This window comes from Vulpes lagopus, chromosome 13 (assembly GCF_018345385.1).
Source record: "Vulpes lagopus strain Blue_001 chromosome 13, ASM1834538v1, whole genome shotgun sequence".
Classification (NCBI taxonomy): Eukaryota; Metazoa; Chordata; class Mammalia; order Carnivora; family Canidae; genus Vulpes; species Vulpes lagopus.
Window position 1 is genome coordinate 56,440,663 of NC_054836.1, and position 24,270 is coordinate 56,464,932.

At 43.1% G+C, this 24,270-nt stretch overlaps 1 protein-coding gene across 2 annotated transcripts in view; it reads right to left on the reverse strand.

Annotated features, from left to right (window-relative positions):
* CTTNBP2 (cortactin binding protein 2) overlaps nucleotides 1–24,270 on the reverse strand; it is a 143,821-nt gene that overhangs the window by 64,320 nt on the left and 55,231 nt on the right. The window contains exons 3-6 of one of the 2 annotated variants that reach the window (XM_041727372.1): nucleotides 20,899–21,123; nucleotides 8,028–8,807; nucleotides 6,773–7,679; nucleotides 361–564 (exon numbers count right to left, since the gene is read on the reverse strand). In XM_041727372.1, the coding sequence (XP_041583306.1) occupies nucleotides 361–564; nucleotides 6,773–7,679; nucleotides 8,028–8,807; nucleotides 20,899–21,123 (2,116 nt within the window). Of the gene's footprint in view, nucleotides 1–360; nucleotides 565–6,772; nucleotides 7,680–8,027; nucleotides 8,808–20,898; nucleotides 21,124–24,270 lie in introns of those variants that run through there. The other variant, XM_041727371.1, reaches the window with a different exon arrangement.

The following is a 24,270-nucleotide window of genomic DNA, read 5'->3' on the forward strand; positions in this document are numbered from 1 at the left end:
GAGGAAGAAGGAGAGATAGAACCTGGAGCAGACTCCCCACTGAGTGCAGAGCCCAACACAGCTCGATCTCTCTACCCTGAGATCAAGACCTGAGCCAAAATCAAGAGTCGGTCGCTCAAATGACTGAGCCCCACAGGCACCCCTAAAATCTCACATTTTTACGGAACTATGATTTCCAATTTTTTTCAATATTTGCAAAATCTTTAAATCACGTAAGAAAAAAAATGTGTCCACTACTACCTGTAGAAGAAAATCAAAGTCAGAAGAACCTTTTGCTCCTAACAATGGTTACCAGTGCTTTTGGCTCTCTATCCTTTTGCAAGAGGGTGGTACAGTGAGGTCAGATCATGCCATCTTTACCTGTATGTCCATTCTTAGCAGCAGAATACAAGGCAGAATGGCCATCTTCACAGGAGTAATTAATGTCCAGTCCTTCTTCATTAAGCAGCATTGATAATAAAGTGACATTTCCCTGGGCAGCAGCTTGCTGAAGAAGGGTGGGCCTGCCAGCCAGGGGGGCAGGACCACCACTCATTAGCAAAGGGGTTAGGGAGGGTGACCAGCCTGTGGGTTAAAGTGACCCTAGTTAGAGTAGGAGCAAGGACAAGAGACGGATATTACCCACTTAATTCCGAATTACACACACACACACACACACACACACAGATGTATGAATACACATCCTTAGAGGATTATGCAGTTTCTAACATTATCAATCTGTTAATATTTACTTAGCACAAATCTGTACTGTTATTCCAGTCTCATACCTGCTAATTAAATTAACATACACAGTGACATGATTTTTAGTTGTCAGTCTTACACAGATAAATGTTAAAGTGGTGGTTGGTTTTAGGAAACTAAGGTGGCTGTCTCATTTTAAGAGTTCAAATTCCACTGTAGGATTTCAAAACAATTTGAATTTTAAAATTATATACGAATTCCCTCAATTTCAATATCAACCTGAAAAAAGTGAACTGACATCTCTAGGTATAGGATGGAAAGAATTGTAAGAAATGGAGATTTTCCTTTTTCAATAACGTTTCCAAAGGCATGTAACTAAAAATTTTACACAGACAATTAGGATGGACCAAATATTGCCAAGAAATCTATTTATATTCTTGAATTCCCTTAGTTGGGGATAAAAATAACAGAGGGGGCCAAGTGCTATTCAGTATCAAGAGCTAACAGAAGCGCAACGTATATAATTGAGTCTAGAATACTGTATTCCAGCCCAAATATGCAATATGCGATTCTGCAGACTTTATCATCTGGCCATCTTTATAACTTGTGTACCAGAAACTTTTAACCAGCCAACGAAACAGGACACTCTACCATAAATTTTTAACAAGAATCAAAAGAGTTATCATAGTTAGATATTTCTCTCATCAGTATTTAGCAGCTTTAGAAGAGAATCTGTTAAGTGTGTGAAGTCGGCTGCATATAGCATGGAAAATTTTCTGAATTCTTCCTTGGTCAAAAGGCTGTAAAAACAGTAAAGTAAAAAAAATGTTTATTTAATGTGTCATATAGGTATTTTATGTGTTTTAGATACAATTAACTTTCAAAAGAAGTCATTTTACTTTCTTCCTTATGAAGCCCCAAATACCTCAGGGTAATGTCAGCGTATATAGAGGGGCCCATGTGCACATAGCTACTCCTCAGGGTAAACAGCATAAATCCAGTAACATAAATCCAGTTACATAAATCCAGTAACATTCTCTGTGAGGAGGACACAATAGATGGACCTTTTATTAGGTTTCCTCCACCTTGGTATTAGGATAATATTTTAGGTATATGGGTATTACATTAATAAGTAATAGATTTGCATAACTGAGACTTAATTATTTTAATCAATATTGAAATCAAAGGATTTCCTGGTATTTTAAAAATTCTTTGCGAAAAAAGTTTATACAAATAAAACTCGACTGTCCCTTAGAAGCTGGATATTACATCTTCATAATTAATTATTTGGGTCCATGAATAATTTATTGTTTTTAACCCTGTTAGACTGCAGTGACATATAAAATTCAAATGCTCATTAAATATTCATCTAAACTTTATGATATCTTTCCCATCGATATTCACTAGCTCTTCTTACAAAAGTAGTATTTTTACTTCATACTTACAAGAAGGCTCCTCTCTGGTACATTTTACCTTTTGTATTTTCTTAAAAACAAACAAAAAAAAAACAAGCCCACAAAAATTAAATCAGTACTTATTAGAAATGGATGATAAACAGAGAAATTATAAACACCAAGGTATGAGAGCTTGACTGCAAAGCAAACACAAAGGTAACATGAAGGCATTGCACGGTGGTCCTCCGTGGAACAGAAGGGAGTGTGGCTCACAAGGCAGTGAGTCCTCTCCTTGAGCTCCAGAGGCCTTCTCTCCCCGCCCCTCCCTCCTTCCCCCCCACCTTCCTCTCTCTCTCTCTCTGTCCTCTCACTGTCCTTCCCTCTACCCCCACCTCCTCTAGCTCATCCAAAGAGTCCTGGTTATTTACAGCCTCTAAAGAACATCAACAGGTATAAATAAATCAAATGGTTTGCTCTTCTTTTGGGCTTTGTTTTCATTCTTCCTTTTTCAATGCGCTTCTAGGCTTTGGGGGACAATTTAAATACAGATACGTTTTTAACTGCTTTCTATGGAAACTTGGGATACAGCATCCTGGGAAACCCTCTTTTTAATGCTAAGCTATCTGAAAGAGAAAATATTCATTCAAAAATTTTCTCAATCTTTCCACCACTCAAGACTCTGTTTCCTGTCATACAAAACAACAGAGGAATATAGATTAATTTTTTTAAAACTCTCTAAGAGACGGGCAACAGATTTTTGAAATCTTTGACAAAAGAACAATGCTTTATAAATACCCATATTCTTAAAGTTTAAATACATTTTTTTTATCCCCATATCGTTTCCAATTGCTTGAGCTATTTTAATAAAATAAAGACTTTATGGTTCATTTGAAAATTCCCGACAATGATGAGAATGGTGATATTTATTGACGGGTTAGGTGATGCTAGAACAGGCCTGCGACATACAGCTATTTTAATGATGTTAGAAAAAGGTCACTCGGCTTTGTGGTGTCATGTGCAAACATTAGTAAAGGTGAGCATCTTGCAGAACATGCGCTGGGCTACTAAGGAAACAGGCAGGACATGCGATGCAAGAGGGAAGAAAAGTTGAGAACAGCTTCTGGCATCAGCTTCAGAGTGTGGAGAAGGTTAATGTCATAGCTCAGGTCAATCTCATTTTCAGATTTCAACTTTAAGCCAATCATACATGGAGGATAATTTTTTTAAAAAAATATGTTTTAAGGCAAAAAATGTCTGAATCAAATTAAAGAAGATGTACGAACCCACCCGTTGCACCCCCCCCCCCAAAAAAATTCCCCAAACGAAACAAACCAGAAACAAATTTCCAAGGGTATGAAAACTCAGTTGCCTGGGGTGATTTCTGGTTTAGGCTTCTGTTCATCTAACAGTTAAAATGTGTTCACTGGACAAGTTCGGGGGAACAAAAAAAAAATTCTAATTCATTTAGAATTTAAGATGCTATTTAAAATGTAACATTCGGCCATCCCAACTGCTAATAGAGTAATTTACAACCTAATTCATGAGAACGGGATCTTCTACCATTGCAGTTCTCCTCAGGGGTGCTTTAGCTTTACTCACTGTCGCAGATCTAAGCTGATACAGAAGCTCAGAGTTTTAGAGTTTTTAAAAATATGTGGGATCCAGTGGTTCTCCGAGAAGGGAGAGGTAACGTACTGCTGTTTGAAAAATTCAACAGGCAAGTTTAAGAAATCTTTCTGGTCTGGAACTATTATTATTATTTTTTTGGTTCGATGATTTCATTTTTGGATGAAAAAAACTAATGGCTCAGAGCAAATGTGCTCTTTAGGGTGATCTGAGAAAGAGGCAGAAATGACCTAACCCTGCGTTCTCAGACTCTCCAGAGCTCTTTTCCTCACTGAACTGGGAACAGACATCTATCTACCAAGGATTTGGCAGACGTGCTCTGTCCTCATGCCTGGCTCGTACCAACCACATGGCAGGAGCGGCTATTTAGAAGATTGATAACCTCCAATGAGCTTATGATCTAGGGAGGCACAAGCTCACCCAGGCACAGAGAGATTCAGAAGTAGGATGGAGGGGCACCTGGGTGGTTCAGTGGTTGAGCGTTCACTTTTGGCTCAGGGGGTGACCCCGGGGTCCTGGGATCGAGTCCCACATCGGGCTACCCATAGGGAGCCTGCTTCTCCCTCTGCCTGTGTCTCTGACCCTCTCTCTGTGTCTCTCATGAATAAATAAATAAAATCTTCAAAAAAAAAAATAGGATGGAAAGAGCTCTGGTGCTTCCTGGTTGCAAGGAGCATGGCAGCAAAAATAGGGGCAATCTGAATGAAAACCAGTTGAAATCCTGTATCTCATTTGGAAAATTTAGGCTGACCTACCTACACCCATGGTAGATTTAATCACCCTTCCTGTGTAACCACAACAACTTTTTTATTCCCCAGATAAGATGGTCAGGAAAAGCTCGCTGCATGACTACTTCTCCTTATAATCAAGCAGCATGGAAATTTATCATCCCACCAAGGTAATCCTGGAATTCTGGATTATTTTGGCCAAACTGCAAGATCAGAACAGAAAATGAGGAAGCAGTTTCACCTATCTTTGGTGGCTACTACTTCTTCGGTTCCATTATTCATTCTCTTTTGCTCTCTGGACACAAGCCAAGGGCTTTATCCCCAGGGATTATTGCTCCTGTATCCGAAATTCCACTCTATCCCAGACAGGTCATTCTGGTGAGTACATTATAGACTAGGAATTCTCTGGTCTTAAAAATTTCAGATCCTGCTGAAATGTTCCTCGGTAATAGATGCTGATTTTAAAGCTTTTCCACTGAAACCAAGACACTGAAGCTGAACCTGGGGCACAGTAAGGACCGAGGCAATAACTGGTAAAGCATCAAGGTACAAAGCAAAGATGGTTTTGTAGTTTTTAAAAACTGACAAAAGTTCTATATCCCAGGAAGTATTTTCTGTTTTAGTTTGTGCATTTACATCAACAGCAATGCCACTGCCCCAAACATTTTTGGAACTTGTGCTTTGAGGCTGCCTTAAGAGCTTATGGTACATTCTTGGATTCTCCTGAATGGTAGCAAAAATTCCTCCTGTGAGCATGGATTTAGCTCTGGACAATAGCTAACATCCTTTTAGGCCATGGGAAGGGCTGTCCAGCTCAGTAATACCATTTTGAATAAAAAATATGGAATGCCGAATGCCTGTGAAGCTAGCACAAAGTAATAATAGCATAGGTCAACTTTAAAGCAAATTCTCCAAGATTTTTTAAGCAACAATATCGATGAAGCAATAACATCACCTCTATTTATTTATCACTCATGCTGCTCTAAGTGCAATACCAAGCTCTTTGCACGTGAGGAGAGTTAATCCTAATAGCCACCCTGCCCCCATATGAGTAGCATAAGCTCCATATTAAGGATGAGAAAACTTGCTCAGTCCAAGAAAAAATCACCAAAACGCACAGCCATAAATTGCGGATCCTAGATTCTAGCGCAGCTCTGACTGCCATCAAAGTCCGTGCCGTCTCCAGTTCCCAATTACGCACCAACACAGGAACAGCAGCCTCTCAGGGAGCATAATTTCATGGAGACTGCTTGTGATTAGATAAGTAAGGCCTGGAATATTGCTCTCATTCCCTGACAGTCAGCAGGAACAGTGCTACCTATGTTTCTCATTCCCATTCCCCACACCCTGAGTTTTAAATATAACACCACTCAAACTTTCCTTTAATTCTTAAGGTTCTCTCTCATTAGGACCAGCGGTCTCTGGTAGCCACTAAGATCCCATGGTAAGAGAGACTTCTGTCAAGTTTCAACAGAACTTCGACACTCTAGCATGATTTTAGAGCCACCTTTACTCAGTGAAGAACTAATCCAGTCATGTCAAGCATTGCTTCCTCTACACTGTGTAACAAAAAGGAGGAAAGTCCAGTTTTTTTTTATCAACTCCCTTGTTTAAGAGTCCCCCATTTGGGGACTTCATAAACCACATCTGCCATGAGGACCTCTTCTAATAGAGCCCATGTGCCAGGTTATCCATCTGTGCTCAAGTGTTGGAAGACAACAGCCTGGAACAGAATAAACGGCTTTTGAAACAAACTAAGAACAGAGACTTAAAATACACATACTCTGTTTTTGAGGTGAAAAAGAATGCCATACCAATATCAAAACTTGGAACATACCAATGGCAGAGCAAATAGAATCAACCTGATAATCCCAGGCAGACTGTCGTGTCAATGGCCACTTGAAAAGATTTTTTTAACTTTATCTCAGAAGGGACAGAATTGAACGCAGATTGTCTGGTGATGACCCCCTAATACTGAAGGCCTGTGAGATCAATATTTAAAAAGTCTTTCTTCCCATGGAAATGCTTCAGTGTCTCTAAATCAGTGGTCTCCGTGTGCTCCCAAACTGCTACTTTCAGGTTATTTTAAGAAAGTACTTAGCATAAAGAAACCACAATTCATAAAGCAAGATGAATCACCATACCCCGGAGCCTTTAAAGAAAAATACAAGAAAAAAGAAAAGGAAAAGAAAACGAAAAAAAAAAAAAAAAAGAGAGAGAGAGAGAGAAGGAGAAAGAAATAGGAAAATTAAAAAAAGTGTCAAGGCAATGTGAAGGAAATGAAGGCAAGTGAGAAGACAGGCCGCATTTTTAAGGAAGGGTATAATATTTCAATCCCTTTACCTGATGCTGTTACCAGGAGGCTGTCTGAGGCACCTGCTCTACAGGATGAGGCACTAACAGGGTTTATGGAAGAGCAAAAGGCAATGGTGGCGGGAATGACAAGGGAGCGCTCGGAGCATGCAGGTTGGCTCGGTCCAGGGGGTTCAGCGGGCCGGGGCCGGGGCCGGGCACCCACCTGAGACGTGGCCAGGGCCGCAACGGCACAGCCTGCCGGTGCCACGGTTAAATCTATGGACGGCTTTGGCGGCAGCTGAGGGGAGGAGGACTTGGGGACAGTGTCCTCACTTATCACCCTGTTCCCGTGCGGCCCGCCGGCGGGGGGCGAGGCCGGAGTTCTGCCGTCAGCTCTGGCGCCTGCGCTGGGGGCCCTGCTCTCCAGGAGGCCCTTGAGCTGCGGGTGCGGCGGGGAAGGAGTCTGGGAGAGCCCTGGCTTTTTTGGAGGGATGGGAGGAGGGTTTCCTCTGTCCACCCGGGCTACCCCGGGGGTCTTCAGGCTGGTGCGGCCGACGGGAGGGCAGGGGCCGGGGCCGGGGCCGAGGTCGCCGCCGGGGCCCCCCGCCGGCCTGGGGGGCGGCCCTGCCTGGGGGCCCGTGAATCGCGACAGCGCCTGGGTCACCGTGTTCCGGGCCAGCTGCTTGGCCACGAGGTTGTCGCGGCTCGTGGGAGACACGTCCCTGGACGGGGGGCTCTGCGCGCTGTTCCCGTTCTGCTCGGGGTCGTTGGCGCCGGCCTGGAATCGGAATCTGGCGGCCTGGACGCGCGGGTTGGGCCCCGGGGGGAACGCGGCGCTGGTGCCCGGCGGGTGCGAGCCGGGAGCGGGCGGCGGCGGCGGGGGGCCCTGCGGGGCGGCACCTGCGGGGGGCGCGGGGCCCTGGGGGGCGGCAGCACCTGCGGGGGGCGCAGGGCCCTGGGGGGCGGCGGCACCTGCGGGGGGCGCAGGGCTCTGGGGGGTGGCGGCACCTGCGGGGGGCGCGGGGGGTGCGGGGCCCTGGGGGGCGATGGCACCTGCGGGGGGCGGGGGCGCAGGGCCCTGGGGGACGATGGCACCTGCGGGGGGTGCGGGGCCCTGGGGGGTGGCGGCACCTGCGGGGGGTGCGGGGCCCTGGGGGGTGGCGGCACCTGCGGGGGGTGCGGGGCCCTGGGGGGTGGCGGCACCTGCGGGGGGCGGGGGCGCAGGGCCCTGGGGGGTGGCGGCACCTGCGGGGGGCGGGGGCGCAGGGCCCTGGGGCGTGGCGGCACCTGCAGGGGGAGCGGCGGCGGGGGTCACGGGGCCCTGGGGGCCGGCGGCGCCTGCGGGGGGCGGGGGCCCGTTCTCCTCGGGCCTGCGGGCGGCGGGGGGGCGGCGGGGGGCGCGGCCGCCAGGTCCCCGGGGGCCGCCTGGCGCTCGGGGGGGCGGCCGGCCGGGCGGGGCACCCGGGCCCGCGGCCCCCCTGGCGCCCCCGGGGCAGGGCCGGGCGGGCAGGGGCAGCGGCGGGCGCCGGGCGGGGTCGTCGGGCGCCGCGTCGGTCTGGCAGGCGGCGTGGCAGGGGGCGGGGGCGGGGGCGGGGGCGGGCGGGGGCGAGCGGCGGTCCCTGGCCTGGTCCCTGGCCTGGTCCCTGGCCTGGTCCTTGGCCTTCCGCGGGGGCGCCAGGCCCGGCCTGCGCAGCTGCTCCAGCGCCCGGCGCAGCCGCTCCAGCTCGTCCCGCAGCCCCGCGGCCAGCGCCTCCTCGCGGTGCAGCCGTGCGCGCAGCTGCTCGCGCTCCGTGTCCGAGTCCGACAGCTGCTTCTCCAGGTGCGCCTCCAGGTCTGCGCCCCTCCGCCGCTCGGCGCCCAGCTCCTCCTGCAGGGCCCGGCCGCGCGCCCGCTCCTCCTCCAGCTGGGACACGGCGGCGTCCAGCTTGCGCGCCTCCTCGATGACCTTGGCCGACAGCTGCTTGCACTCCTTGACCAGCATCAGCACCACGTGCTTGTTCTTGCCGCGCTCCTCCTCCAGGCGCGCCGCCAGCTTCTTGTGCTCCTGCTCCAGCGCCTGCAGCTGCAGCTTCTCCATCTCCAGCTGGAAGAGGGCACAGGGCAGCCCGGTTAGCACGCGCACAGCCAAGCCTCCCGGCGGAGGAGCCGGGAGCGCCTCTGGGCACTATCCCTATGACCCTGTGACCTGGGGGGGGGGGGGGGGGGCTCTCCTGCAGCCCTGCAGCGAGCACGCGGGGCTCAGTGGCTAACGGCCGCGAAGTCACGGCCGCAGAGGGTTTTTAAACATCTACTAAGTGTAGAAAAAGAACCGCAATCTGATACTTCCCATCACAACACAGAGTTCGGAAAGTTCTGTTTTGGTAAAAATACAACTCTGCAGGGGAACTGTTCTTTTTTATTTATTTATTTATTTATTTATTTATTTATTTATTTTAAGGTTGAATGTCTTCGGATTATTAACAAACCCTGGAGGCACAATATAAAGAAAAGCACTGAAAACAGAGGACTTGAGTTAAATTCTAAGCTTCTATATTTGCTACTTGTATGATTTAGCTGATTTTTTAGCTTCAAGCTTACGACAGGTTGCCGTGCAAACCCTACAACATCACACATGAACATTCTTTGAGAACTGTAAGAACTAAAGGAATATTTTACTAGGACTATAATCAATGTCAGGAAACCCAGAGTCCAGCTCCACGTCCTCCAATCCTATCTGTTTGCTTAGCTCCCGCTCCACCCGCCTCCCTGGTTCTCACCCGGCCTCAGGGTCTTCCACTTTCCTGTCTCTCGGCCCAGAATCCCACCACACACGGTCATTCTGGGCTCCTGGGCTAAGCAGTTTCTGGCCCGCACAGGGACGGCCAGCTGGCAGGTGAGTGGGAGCCAAACTCCAGCCCTGTCCACTCCCCCATCGTCTGCTCGGGCGCGGGATGGCACCTGCCTGGAGAGGAGGGCACCTTTCCCTTCACGAAAAGACCCTGTCTGCTCACCACGCCACAGGCCACTAGGATCCACGCTTTCCAAAGGAACACTTTTCTAGCGATCAGCGTAGGGGAGGAGCTTTTTAAAAACCTCTGTATTTCCAGGGGGGGGGGGGTGGTGGTTTCCAATATGCGTAAAAGCACCCAACGCACAGAAGTTTGACGTCCTCATCCCTCCAGGCCTCTGTGCAGCACCTGTCCGCTTTGCTGCGAGGGCTCCTTCTCAGTGCCCAGCTGAAAACAGTGGTCCCTCCCATCCCTGTCCCTCGTTGTCGCCCTTTGTTTTTAGCGCCTACCTGCCTCCCCCCCCCCCCCGCCCCCGGCACGTGGCTCCACGAGGGCAGGGACTCTGTCTCCTTTGTGCTGCGGCTCCCAAGACCCAGAACAGTACCAGGCACGCGGTGGCGGTCAGCACATCGGTGAGTCAGGAATGAAATCAATCTAGTTCAGAGAAACCACAAACTTCTGCACGCTGATGGCCCTTCTGGAAGCACGGGCCTCACAGCCTCAGAGATGCACGACTGTAACAGGTTTGCACAGGTGTCTCACTTCTTTCCAGGGGACCACCTGCTGCCATGAGGGGCTCAAAAAGGACAAATCCCCGAGCTGGGTGGCAGCAGTCAGGAAGGTTAGGAGGCCTCACCTTCCCAACTACAAAAGCATCCCTTTGGTAATCCATGAAAGGGATTTCTGACTCACAAAGGTTAAAGTAGATCTACCTGATAAGGACGCAGAAGGGACTCCCCCCATCCCACGGACCACCACCCCAGATGTTACATGTAAACATGCTCTCGGAGATCCAGTAATAACAGAGGAAGGAGAGGCTCACATGACCGACCCACTGGTTGTGAGAACGTGCTCCTGTTCCTCACCCTGCTGAGAAAATCCATTACTTTCCCAGTCATGGAACCAAAAGGAGAGAATGGCTCATTAGAGTCAGCGATATTATTCATTGACTTTAGGATGCTTCCTGCCTTGAAAAAGATGAATGGCATTGCATGGGTCCCGTTAACAGGTGGTCAGGAATACAGGTAATTCCCCGAGAATAATCAGTGACAACTGTTTATACACATACACTCGACTCTACTATATGTGATTTTTGGGGTGTCTTCATAAATAGATTAGGTAAGATGTGGGGAACAAGGGCGCTGTCATATATTTATATGCATATTTTATTATGTAGGTGCCTCACAGAAAATTTGACTTTTAATAGTCAGAAACACATTCAACTCTTCTAACTGCATCAAATAGTTTCTGATGAAGGCATGGCATACACAGAGTCGGAACTGTGAAGAAAATTTTAAATTTTGTATTAACCACTGCCGCAATTTTTTTACAGCAATGTTGGGAAAAAAGCCAAACTACGTCAATTTTCAGCCTTTTTTAAAAAAAAGAGGAGTTCCATAATTTACCTTGGAAGCTGGAGAAAAGAAAGATGCTTTGCAGAACTTTAAGGGCTACCTTCATTTTACACAACGACTAACTAGAAGCCAAATTAGTGCTCTCTCTGATGTCATCGAGTTAACCAGTGTCAGACTCCTGGAACTCAGATTTCCACTTCTCTCCAGCTTCTCTCACCACATCATAGATCTTGCTCACATTATTTCTTCACTAGGGGTCATAAGTTTTTTGAAAAATTTATTTTGAAGACTTACACCTCACACTTGAGAATCAAATTTAAGAGAGACTTCTAACAGGAGATCGACTCAACAAATCTCACATATTCATACAAAAAATTATACTCCTATAAAAGCACTCATAATTCTTTTGCATCTATGTTCTTGCATCACTCAGACCTTACACGTCCTATCTCAGATGAACACAAGTCTTCCAAAACCTTACCATAGATAGTGGAGCACAGAGGAAGCCGCACAGTCAATCCACCTACACACACAGGGCTCCAGCCTCAATGGAGTTCCGAGCCCGTCATCAATCGCTCTACCCTGGTTTAGCCTCCTCTACCGTTTACACTTCGGGGAATATTTAGGCTTCTGCCATTCTCCGCAGAACATCACCCGATGACCACTCAACTAACTCTCAGTCTACTGTGATAGTCTTTTACCAAGAAAATTCATTCCCTGTACATCCTCTCTCTCCCGAAGTGTATTTTTTTTTAAATACCCACACCAAGTTCTATTTCCCTCCCTTTACTCTAAGGGAGAAAAATTTCCATCTGTTCAAGGTCAGATGTTTCAACAATTAATCTGTCACCTGAGACTTGCTCCATCAGTTATTACATGGCTCTTTATAAATAATAAACATCCCCCTCTGTACCAGCTGCTTCCAACTGGTTTATAAACATATTCCATACTTAAAAATATTTTTTATATTAAAAAAATTCCATGGCCATTCTGGCCCAGGGACAAAGTTTTTGTGCTTGCAAGAGGTAAGAGATGTAGTACCAAGGTCTGATCCCAAACTTCTTAGCTGTGTGACCTTGGTAAATTCTCTCTAAAGATCAGTTCTATTTGGTTCCCTTATCTGCACCATAGAGTAATACTTATTACTTTATAAGATCAAATGAGGCAATGCATGTAAAGCATGTATCATTGTGCCTGGCATTGAAAAATGTTATGTTTTCAATTCATAATATAATAATTATTTGTGCTATTTAAAAGTATTAATATAAAATGAAAAAAAAAACCTAACTGGATAGGCTTAATAGATTTGAGAGAGTAGAATAAAAAAGGACAACGAATTTGAAAATAGAACAAAAGAAAGTATCCTATTTAAGGAATATAAAAAAAATGATTGAAAAAGTGAACAGCACCTCAGGGACCTGTAATATAAAGTGTTACAGGGACAATACAAAGTGTTTTAAATTCTACATAACTGGGGTCTAAAATGAAGAGAGAATGGGGAAGAAAAATGAAAGAAAAAATGGCCAAAAAATTCACAAATTTGGTAAAAAAAAAATCTAGAAAGTTCAGTAGTCCTAAATCACATATATGTATTATATATATATATAAAATCATACCTAAGCACATCATAGTATAAATACTGATAACAGGGATAAGAAATGATCTTGAAAGCAGCCAAAGAAAAAAAGATACACTATAAACACAGAAACTATAATATAAATGATAATAATATAAATTATTATCTCTATTTGGAACAGAATACTCCAAGACTCGAGAAGCTACAGTCTTTCCAGATGCACTTGCTGAACTATTAAAAACCACCAACAATTTACAGAAGACTAAAGTCTTACAGATTATGTTCTCTGACAACAGAATTAAATTGTAAATAAATCACAGTAATATATTAGGAACAGGCCAAAATTCAAAAACAAAACAACATATTTCTAATGAGAAATCACAAAGTAAATTAGAATATATTTTGTGCTGAATGAAAATAAAAACACAACATCAAAATCTGTGGGATGCAGTGAAGGAAGAGAATTTAAAGCATCTAAAGCAGAGAATAGAGAGAAATTTCTATCTCTAATTGTATATATTAGAGGAGTTGTCTCAAATCAATCATCTAAGTTTCACCTTAGGAAGCTCAAAAAAGGCAAATTAAATATAAAGTAAAAGGAAATAATAATATAGGTAATAAATCAATGAAATAGGAGACAAATACTAGAGAAATAACAAAGCCAAACATTTTTCATCTAAAAAATAATATTATTAAGCAGTTAGCAAAAGAAGACTGAGCAACATAGAAAACACAAATCATAAAAATTAGGCTTTTATGAGGGAATATAACTACAGAAGGAATATTAAAGAATAAGGATTAACTTTGTGTCAATAAATCCAACAAATCAAATTCCTCTTAAACACACAACTTTTAAGATTGACATAAATTGGAATGGCTCCATATCTTTTAAGGAAATTGAATCCACAAATAAAAACTTTCCCCCAAAGAAAATTTCTAGCTCATATGGCTTTACTAATGACATCCACCACACATTTAAGAAAGAAATCGTGCCAAACTTATACATACCCTTCCAGAAAATAGTGAAGGAAATGTTCCAACTCACTTTACGATCCCAGAATTGCATTCAAATCAAAACCAGTCAAGTATTTTTTTTAATTTACAGAAAAATGATCACTCATGAATATAGACACGAACTCCCTAGAAAAATATAGGCAAACTAAATCCAGCAACACACAAAAAGATTAATAAAAGGTGACCCTCTGAAGTTTACTTCAGGAATGCAAGTTGTTTCAGTATTTGAAAGTAAGTGTAATTCATCACCTTAAAAGACTAGAGAGAAAAACCATGACCACATCAATAGATGCAGATAAACCATTTCACAAAACGCAAAACCTATTCATGATAAAAACCTCTCAATATAGAATAAAACCTCAGTGACATTACGAGCATCTACAAAGAAGCACAGCTAACAGCATACTTAATGGTGAAACACTCTCCTCCCTGGGAAAAGGAGAAGGCCCTGAAGTCCTTCTGTCACTACTTCTGTTCAACAATAGGTTCTAGTCAGTGCAATGATGGGGGGCTGTGGGGAAAACAAGGCAGGCAGGCAGACAGGCGATTAGAAAGAAGTGGTAAAACGGGCTCTATTCATAGACGATATGCTTATTTGCCTACAAAATTATACACAATATACAAAACAACTGCTAAAACTAAAATCAAGTTTAGCAAGATCACTGGATACTATGTCAACCTACAAAAATAACTTCAATACCTGTATATGAGCAATAAATATCTGGAGAAAAGTTTTCAAGCTGTGTGATTTACAATAGCAACAAAAACATGAAATACTTATGAATAAACCCAGGAGAAGGCATTTAAGACCACTACACTGAAGACAACAAAACTTGTCAAAAGAAATTATAAAAAACCAATAAAAAAAAAAAAAAAAGGACAAATATGCTATGATAACGAGTTCGAAGACTCAATCTCATTCATGTCCATTCTTAAGAAATTAGTCTACGGAGTCAATAAAATTTCAATCCCTGCAAACTTTTGGCAAAACCAACAAGCTGATTTCAGATTTGGTTTTTGTTTAGTCTTTTTTTTTTTTTTAAGATTTTATTTATTTATTCATGAGACACACAGAGAGGCAGAGGGAGAAGCAGACTCCCTGCGGGGATCCTGATGTGGGACTCGATCCCAGGACCCCGGGGTCACACCCTGGGCTGAAGGAAGAGATGTTCAATCGCTGAGCCACCCAGGCGGCCCTCAAATTTGTATGAAAATAGGCAAAACAATTTTGATGAAGAAAAAGTTGATCTTTCTCTACCTTATTTATTTCACTTAGAATAATACCCTCTAGATCCTTCCATATATATATACCATGTGATTTCACTTACATGGGTATCTAAAACAAAACAAAACAAAACAAAAAAACAACCAAATGAACAAACAAACAAAAGAAACAAATGCTTAAATACAAAGAAAAAGAAAAAACTGATGGTTGCCCGAGGTGGGGATGGTGAAGAGACAAGTGGAATGGGTGAAGGGGATTAAGGGGTACAAACTTCCAGTCAAACACGTCGCAGAAATGAAACGTACAGCAGAGGGAACACAGTCAATAAAACTGTCATAATACTGCATGGTGACAGATGCTACTTACACTTATCGTGGTGAACGCTGCATAATGGACAGAACTGTCTCATCACTACATTGTCCATCTGAAACTAACATTGTAGTCAACTATACTTCAATACTAAAAATTTTAAAAAAAGAAATAAAATTGAGAGACTGTTCCTGCATCTAAAGCTTAATATTTAACTACGGTCATCATTTACCTGAATTTCTAGTATAAAGCTAAGATCAATTCATGATGAAAAATTTAGAAGATGGTTCAGTGGTTGCTTGGATTGGGGAAGGAATTTATGAGTTAAGTATCCCAGGAAACTTTCTCTGGTGATGTAAATCTGTTCTATCTTATAAGGGGTACAGATTCCACCAGTGTATTCATTTTTGAAACTCATCAATTTGTATACTCCTCTAAATTCTACTTTGTGTGAATGTTTCCTTAGAGATCTGTAAACAACGGTGAATTCCAGGCTTGTGTATTTGCTCTTTAGTGGGCTACGGATTAGCCCACTAATTCTGAAACGACTCCGTGTTCACAGCTTGCATAAATGAGAAAATGAATTGAAGTATAATGGAAGCCAGGTTTCTCACTCTTGGAGAAGTTAGTTTGAAATAGAGAAAGGACAAGAACATACTCTGTGGCTTTGGTTTAGAATCAGGGGCATCAATATCAGTGTGAATTCATGGTTTGATAATAAAGAGACATATAAATATAAATATGTGGGTTTATAAAAATAGATAGGGTTATGATAAGGATACCTAATTTCCTAACTCTAGGCTTGTTTCTAAATACTGTTTTCCATTAAAAAGGAAACTAGTGGTCCTGGGACTAATAGCTAATTCCAGAAAAATGGGATAGGAAAAATATGAGCCTGGAATATCTTGCTGCAAGAAAATAAGGCAGTACTCAAAGAATGATGAAAACACATCAAAAGGAGCCAGCTTAAAGGAGCTCTCAGTGGCTCAATCTGGGGTGGTTCTGAGCAGTGATCCAGGGGCTGTGGACCCTAATGAGGCGGGTAGAGATAGCCCCCAACTCAAATACATATTATTATAATTATACAGGAGTCCTCACCTCCTATATACATAGGTTATGGAGTCCCAGTTGACTTTGTTATATTACCGTCCAATTTGTATCTACTTATAACCATTTTCAAGTAGTGGCCCAATTCCCTGAAGGGGAATTTTTGCATGAGCAGTATCGCCAAACCCTTTTGCAAAAAAAGCAGTGGATTGTGTGGAAGAGCTTAGAAGAACTAAGACAGCTTCATTGGTGGTGAGAAAGTGGGCGGTTGCTCCAAGAATAGCACCCAGACTGGAAGCCATGAATGAAGAAACACCAAACAACTGTTTTTTACAGAATGAAAGGGAAAACTATGTAGGTGGGAGCAGAGCAGCAATGTAAAGGCAATTAGTTCTAATTCAAAGCGGAAAAGAGAGGAAAGCAATTACGGTCAATCGTAAAGCAAGAAAGCAGAGCGCACGTGTCCGAACCATAAAGTACTCCTATGACATTGAACTACATCCCGCATTGCTCCCCCAAATCATTCAGTACTCACGGCATCCTTGTTCCCTTCTCCACCTGGTCACCTCCACCCATCTACCCAATCTTAGTCAACAAATATATAACAATAAGATACCTGGAAAGATTTTTTTTCTTTACAGGGGTTATAGCTATCATCCAGGCTCTGCAGTTCTCCTCTAACTCTTCCTCTTGATCTAGAGTTTCAAGAGAGGGAGGGCAAGACATGGATCCAGCCAACTACCCTCTCTTCAAAATCTCTGCTCAGAGCCACAGACCTTAGTCTCCAGCTCCCCCTTTTCTAATCACTCCACAATGCTCCTGGGAAGTCATAGTGAATTACTGTTTATAAAAAATATTCATGAATGAGCTAAAAAAAAAAAAAAACTATTCTCGTACAAGGTACCCTAAATACTCTTTCTAAAAAATATTATTTTAGATGATTCTCTATCATTTTATTCTTGAAAGTCTAAAAAGCAACTTAAATTGTATTTCTATGTTACGAGGCAACCGCTATAATGAAGTAGAGAGTACGGAATAACAAATGGCAGAACCAAGTACAATTATTCATCACAGGAAGAAAAAGGCATATGAAATAAATTAAAAACAATTCGATTGTTCTTTTCTGGCCCATTTGTCATTTCTGTGGTTGTCTAGCACCTGCAACTCCTTCCTACTTTTAGAAGAATTCTCTACCTTATGATTCTCCCCTGTTAGAAGCTAAACATGCCCAATAGCTGCTTTCCTGGACTTCCCTGTAGCCAGGGAGAGGGTGTGGGGCCTAAGCTTGGACAACCAAACGCATCTGCTCTTAGGCTTCAACTTGGAAGTGAGTGATGCAAAGAGCAGGGCTGGGGGAGGCCCCACTCAAGACCCAGAGCATGATGTAGTCATGCTGTCGTGTCAGCAAGCTACAGTCCTCACCTCTCATCAGCAGAAGCCTTACCCACTGCAGACTCGCTTGACAGTGGTCACCTGTCAGTGATGCTAGCTCATTAAGACCTGGTCCCCTAGCTTTCCCAGCCATGCTCTACCATTAAACCAACCAAAACGTTTTCCTGCTTAACCCCATGAGCTAGCTTCACTAGCTCACAACTAAAAATCCTACCTGGCACAGCTAGTGCCTTTCAGCGTACCTCATTATACTAAGCTGCCACCTAGAAGCAATAGCTACTACACAGAGCGACTGTTAAGTTTTTTCCACTGGTTAAAAAAAAAAATGCTCCCTTTTGAATTTCCTAGTTATTATTTTGGCTTCTGACTTTGAAAGGCTCTGTTCAAATTAAAAGGTCTTTCCTATTCCAGGGCTAGAAATTGTACTTTATAAGTATGAATAAATGATTGAAAATAAATTAGCATGGAAATTCCATTAGCATATGATGCACATGATAAATAATAAAAACCCAAATATCATTTCACCCTAGGTTACTGGCTCTAAACAGAAAGTAGATTACTGGAGGCAAAGTTCCCCACGATGATTACTCATTAGCTTATTCAAAGTGGCTTTACAGGCTTTAGTGCATTTGCCAAATTGACTCTTGCCCAAATTTTCCTGGCACACAAATTACCAAACAGTTAACCCTCCTATTAGTAGTCTCAGCAGGAATCAATGCATGAATGAGCATGGAGCCTCTTCTCCCGCCTTGAAAGGCCAACCAGAGCAGTGTTCAGGCCAAATGTCTTAGAATTACCAAAGAGCTATGGCCAGTGTCAGATAATAAATACTTGAATTGTAGATAATGGGACCTTTGCTTTCCCCAACTTCTGCTCTGGCAGTAATTTAAAGAACTGGACTCATTTAAAATAATGGATTTTTTTTGTCTTGCCGCTTTTAGATTCCTAAAGCTTCAATTTACTCTATATGCAAGAGAAATGAAGATGTTTGGATAAAATATTTACTTTCAAGATGAACAGTGTGACAGGTAGTTTTGGTGCTAAAAAGGTAACTTTGGTGTTTCTGCTCTTATCAGCTGATGTGATGTTTTCTTTATAAGAGTCAGGATAAGAGTACAAAGTGTAACTTCTCACATGCTATGATCTACCAGGAGAGAATATTCTTTATGGATAAAGAGCAGCACTGCCTATCAGAGCAACCTTTCACTGAGACTACGCGGGCCAGTGAGTTTGACCATAAAGGACTCCTGTCTCCCCGTTATACATGGGAGACAGATCACTGGCTCATTTCGTATTAGCCTCTCAGGACCCATAGGACAGAAACAATTTCCTTTCACTCCCAGCCAGGTTGGAAATGACCCAGTCATTCAGAAACAAACAGGATGTAAGTTGATTTAAAAAAAAAAAAAAAATCAGCCAGATAATAAAATCTTTGATTCAACTTGAAATGAGTTCCTTCCTTTTTCTCTGACAGGAGAAATGGTAGATATGAATGCAAAACTGAAGTAAAATTTAGGAAAAGCATGCATTTTCATACATTGAACGCAAGTTACAATGAAAACAAAATATTTTCTTGATTTTTGATCACGCAGCATAAAACCCAGAAGGCACACTTTATTATGAAATAGCTCATTTGACACGTTAAGAATATAATTGAAACGTGCCTCATCCAAGAAACACAAACGAGCTTCAGTGACATCAGCTGAAATATACTGGCTCTCGCTCGTGCGGTTCCTGGGGATTTCTGAAAATCTCCAGTAACCTCAGTGGTCGTCTGCAGGGCTTCGCAAAGGGTTTGCAAAGTCCAGAGTAAAACTGTTTGGTTTTGCCGCACGTCCGGGGAAGGCCTTCTATCCCTCTGTACTAATTACCCAGTGCTTTAGCTTTCTACCTCCTGACATACTGAAGATGAGGTTTGCTTTCCGTCCACACCTATCCCGGAGCACGGGCACACATATGTCAATGCAAGGATATGATTATAGGGACAAACACACACATGAAATGACAGCATCGTAAATATTTCCAGTATACTGCACTCAGGTTAATCATCCACCAGGTGTTACGTGTGAACTCTAACTAGTTCTCTGAAAAGGACAAATAGAGGAAACATTTAAACCTATGCTTTAATGACGGATGGAAGAACAGATCACTTTAAATTCTCATCACTCTGGACGATATGAGCCTCTCTGACTTCCTTACCTCTTCTAATAAACGCAATCAGGAGTCTTGGCAGCCTATCGGAAGGACAACATTTAAACCTCCATTTCCTTAGGGCTGATGGCAGTAAGTCAATAAGTTTTTTATCACTTAGGACTCTTTGAAGCGTGTACTCAAGTACAGTAAATACGTGTGTGTGTGTTGGTGGGGGAGGTGAGAAGGGGCGAGGAGGTTGGTTTAAATGAAACACATGTGAGCAGGAGCCTGGAGGTCTGCAGCAGACACCGCCACCAGCCCCCAGAGGCGAGTCTGAGACTAACCAGGACTTCAAATGACACGTTGTGAGACTGCATATACCACACAAATTTCATTCTATTCTCCTCATGCTAATTTCATTTTCCAAAGACATCACTGAAAAAAAAAAAAAGTAATTTCTAGTTGCAAAGAAATAGTTGAGACAGAAGCTGGATAAAGAAGTTGGGGGTGCCTCTATCTGATCAGAATCTTGGTTCTGGGGGAGTCCTGGGTGGCTCAGCGGTTAAGCATCTGCCTTCAGCTCAGGGCATGATCCCAGGGTCCTGGGATCGAGCCTTGCATGGGGCTCCCTGCATGGAGCCTGCTTCTCTCTCTGCCTATGACTCTGCCCCCCTTCCCCCTCTCTCACTCTCTCAGTGTCTCTCATGAATGAATAAATAAAATCTTAAAAAAAAAAAAAGCCAAAAAAACCACTAAAAAAAAAAAGAAGAAGAATCTTGGTTCAAATAACTGGATCCCCCATCCCCCACCCAGCCGCTGAGCACGTCTTATGGCACTAGAAAAGGGAAATCAAAAAATCAAAAAAAAAAAAACACCCACATATTTTAAAGACAGCACCAAAGTAACATTTATAGGAAACATAATTTCTTTGTAATATTTATTTTGTAGCTCAGTGTTATTCCTGAATTATATTTGAAAGAGGCCACCAGAGTCTCTCCATATTTTGCATTTTGAGGCATTTATCCTCACCCTTCTTGAAAATGACCAGATTAAAGAACAGGCAACAAGCCTGGAGATGGTTTCTTCATTCGACGCGGTGCTGGAGGAAAAAAATGACTGTGTGAGAGACTCAATACCTTCTTTTGTCGGCTTTCAGCAGCAGCCAGCTGCGTGGACATCCTCTCCTGCATCTTTCTGCAGTGGGCCATGACCGCTTCAAGGATGGAGAGGGGGTTGGTACAAACTGGCTTCTTCTCTTTCTCGCCGGCACCTGCCTCATAGTCTCTCTGCAGTGCCAAGAATGGGTCATTCAGATTAAATCTCCCATACCGTTCCTGGATGAATACCTCCTTCCTGCGAGCCTAGAACGAAATCAGAGGAATGTATTGAAGAAAGAAATAAAAATATACAGAAAGATATTTATAAGAAGGTTTCGTGATTACTTTTCCAAATGGTATTCACAACTGTTTTGAGTAACAGCTTACATAGGATTTTGGGCAGTTGAGCGAGAAGTGAGGGAATGTGACCCCAATCCCTGACCAGCCTGGCGTGCCCCTCAGTGGACATTCAAATTTCCTTCCTTTAAGAATGTCTTTTAAGTTACGAATGATGCAAATACAGTTCTTTTTTTCCCACGACGCACATTTCTTCAAGGATCTGTGTTTTAGGTACAGTCTTTTTTCATTTAAGGTCAAGTCAGAAGTACCAACAATTAAAATAACTTTTAGCAAAAGTTCAAAAGTGAAATTATCTCCATATCCTGATAGAACTTCTATTTCACCTAATACTTATCAAGCTAAGTCACCAAATATAAATCTACAAGTTTTGTATAGTCAGAATTTATAAGGATCTTTGCTAAAGAAGAAAATGAGATTTTTATGTCAAAGAGTCACAACATTCATATTTTGTGAAGTCTGACAAAGCAACAACAACAACAAAAACCTCTAGAAGATTTAAGATGCAAATACCTCCTCATTGTTGAAGGGCATTACAATCGAGTTCCCAGAGTCCCAGAAAAGAACGTAACCTCATTTCACTCTCAGTGTCAGTCCTTCAGCGTCAAAGTTAATTTCACATCCACATGGCACTAAATGCAATTTTCTATAATTAGCCTACAACAGTCTTTGCATAAGATGGAAAATACTAGAAACATACTGAAACGAGCAACATTTTCCAAACTCAGGTCATGTGGAATAGCCACCAGAAAAAAATTATTCTATGTCACTGCCAGCGGAAAAACTAAATGACTTTACAATAAATCAAGCTAATTGTCCAAAATGTTAAATGTGTTTTCTAAAGAAATACTACATAAACTTCCTCACTTTAAAAGTAGCTGCATTAAACAACTAGATTTTTCCATTTTTAGACCACTGTGGGCAAGCCAACAACTAGATAAACACAAGGGCAAATGACAAATGGGAAAATCTAACATTTCTTTTCCTATTACCAAACTAGATTAAGAAATACAGTTTACAGAAAATCCAGTTCCACCGTTAAATTTCAGCTAGCTTTCAGAGGACTGTTTTAAAGTTACAAGTCAACCCGACTTACGAGTCAAAAAGCATTCGCTATTTCTTGATTCTTCAAATTCAATGAAGTGATCAATACATGAAGTATCACTTCCAAGATGCGATTTCAAAAGCGATTTCACTTTGCCTTCCTTCACTTTTCTTTTACCTTTTATTCAATGTACTAGTTCGTCCCCTACCTTGGATAAAAACTTGAGATACTCCTATGGTTTTTCTCTTACTTTTTTTTTTCCTCTTACTTTTCTCCAATACAAGTCCTACAGTCATTGTAGGGCATAAACCCATTTCGATTTTATTAAAACATCCAACTTGAGTGGTAGGACAACTTCCTTTCCGCAGCAAGGACTGGCTGCAGGGTAACGTGTACCACCTGGGAAAAGAGGGTCTGTGAAAACCTTTCTCCCTTTAGACAAGTGTCTAAGGGGGGACACTAGTCTCCCTTTCTAGGTGGTGTTAGTTCTCTCTAGGTGAGAAGGGCCTGGAGGTAGATGATGAAGATGGAGGTGAGAGGAGCAGATGACTCTATCCGACTGGTTCATTTTGAATGCTATCGTTACCAACTTAGTGCAGTAAATATTTAAAGCCTACTGCTTCCCTATGAAGTGCCTGGTGACTTTAGAGGGCCACCACCCCGTCGTCCCACTGCTGGGGTCTCTTCATCTATAGTTTCCCTTAATGTAGCTCATAAATTTAGGACAGACTACATAATCTGAAAGGACCAGTAAAAAAAATGAAAACATAGAGCTCTTAACTCAAAAATTAAGAATTCCAAGATGGTGCCAGGATACCACTTAACCAAGCAAGGGACCTTCCTAAGTGCATGGCCCTTTGCATCTGCCCAGGTTGCACATCCATGAAGCTAGCATTGCATACATTCCTTATGCAGCATCTAGAATCTAGTTTTTGTCAAGTGCTCCAGACTTCTCTATTGAACAGGACCTGAATCAATCTCATTCCCACTCTTTGGTGCTCATGGCCCAACCTAGTCTATGGGAAATGCTCATGAAACTTCATTTAAACAAAATCTGGGAGTACAAGATGATGGGGCACCCAGTTTATAACCTCTATTACAGGAAGAGTCCAGTCACTGTGGGCCTGGCGGGGCTGTCTTCTCCTTAACATCTGCTTTGAGCTCCTTTCAAGGAGGAGCACTTTTCTCAGCTGACATTGTGCCAACCCACCAAAGAACACACAATGAGTATGTCTTGTATTCTTGCTGCACAGATAAATGTAGCCTCTAACAGACCTAGGGAGACATAATGTGTAACCCAGAGCCCCCTAAGGCAAGAGCTCAGGCCATTCTCCCCCGTTAGAGGACGTCAAATTTCCTCACAAAGGGACAATCTCACCAGGAACCTGCAGAGGAAGTCAGACCCGTGTCAGACGCCTCCTCCTTGCAGAACTAATTCCTGAGAAAATGATGACCAAGCATTAGTTGAGCCAGAACTAGGGGATCCCGGGAAGGACTGGATTAACTCACCAATCTAAAACAAGGCAAGAGCATTTTCAGGAAAAGCACAGGGGGTAGCAGTTGGTTTCCCATGGTTCATGATTCTTTGTACTACTTACACCCCAAACCTAGAGTGTGTGTAACAGAGGCACCCTGCTTGCCAGAGTTGTCAGAATATCTTTCCAAGGAAACCTCACTTTTCTGCTTAACGCCCTTCAAGGCTTCCGTATTCATTATTAAGCACCCTCCCCCGCCCCAGGCCTCTGTCCAGGGACACCCTCCCGGCAATCGCCTGGGTAACTTCCCACTGACCACTAACCCTCACTGCCATCTCCTCCTCTTCTGCTCATCTCAAAAGATTCAGAGTTTAACCTAATTTGGAGTTAAGCAAGCATGAGCACATGCCCAAGCCAACGGAAACCCCTTGATTTTACCCACTTTTCAACTATTAATGTTTATTCCTTTCAACATTCTTGAAAGAATGTTTACCTTTCTCAGGACATCTTATTTTGTAACAGAGTATTTGATTC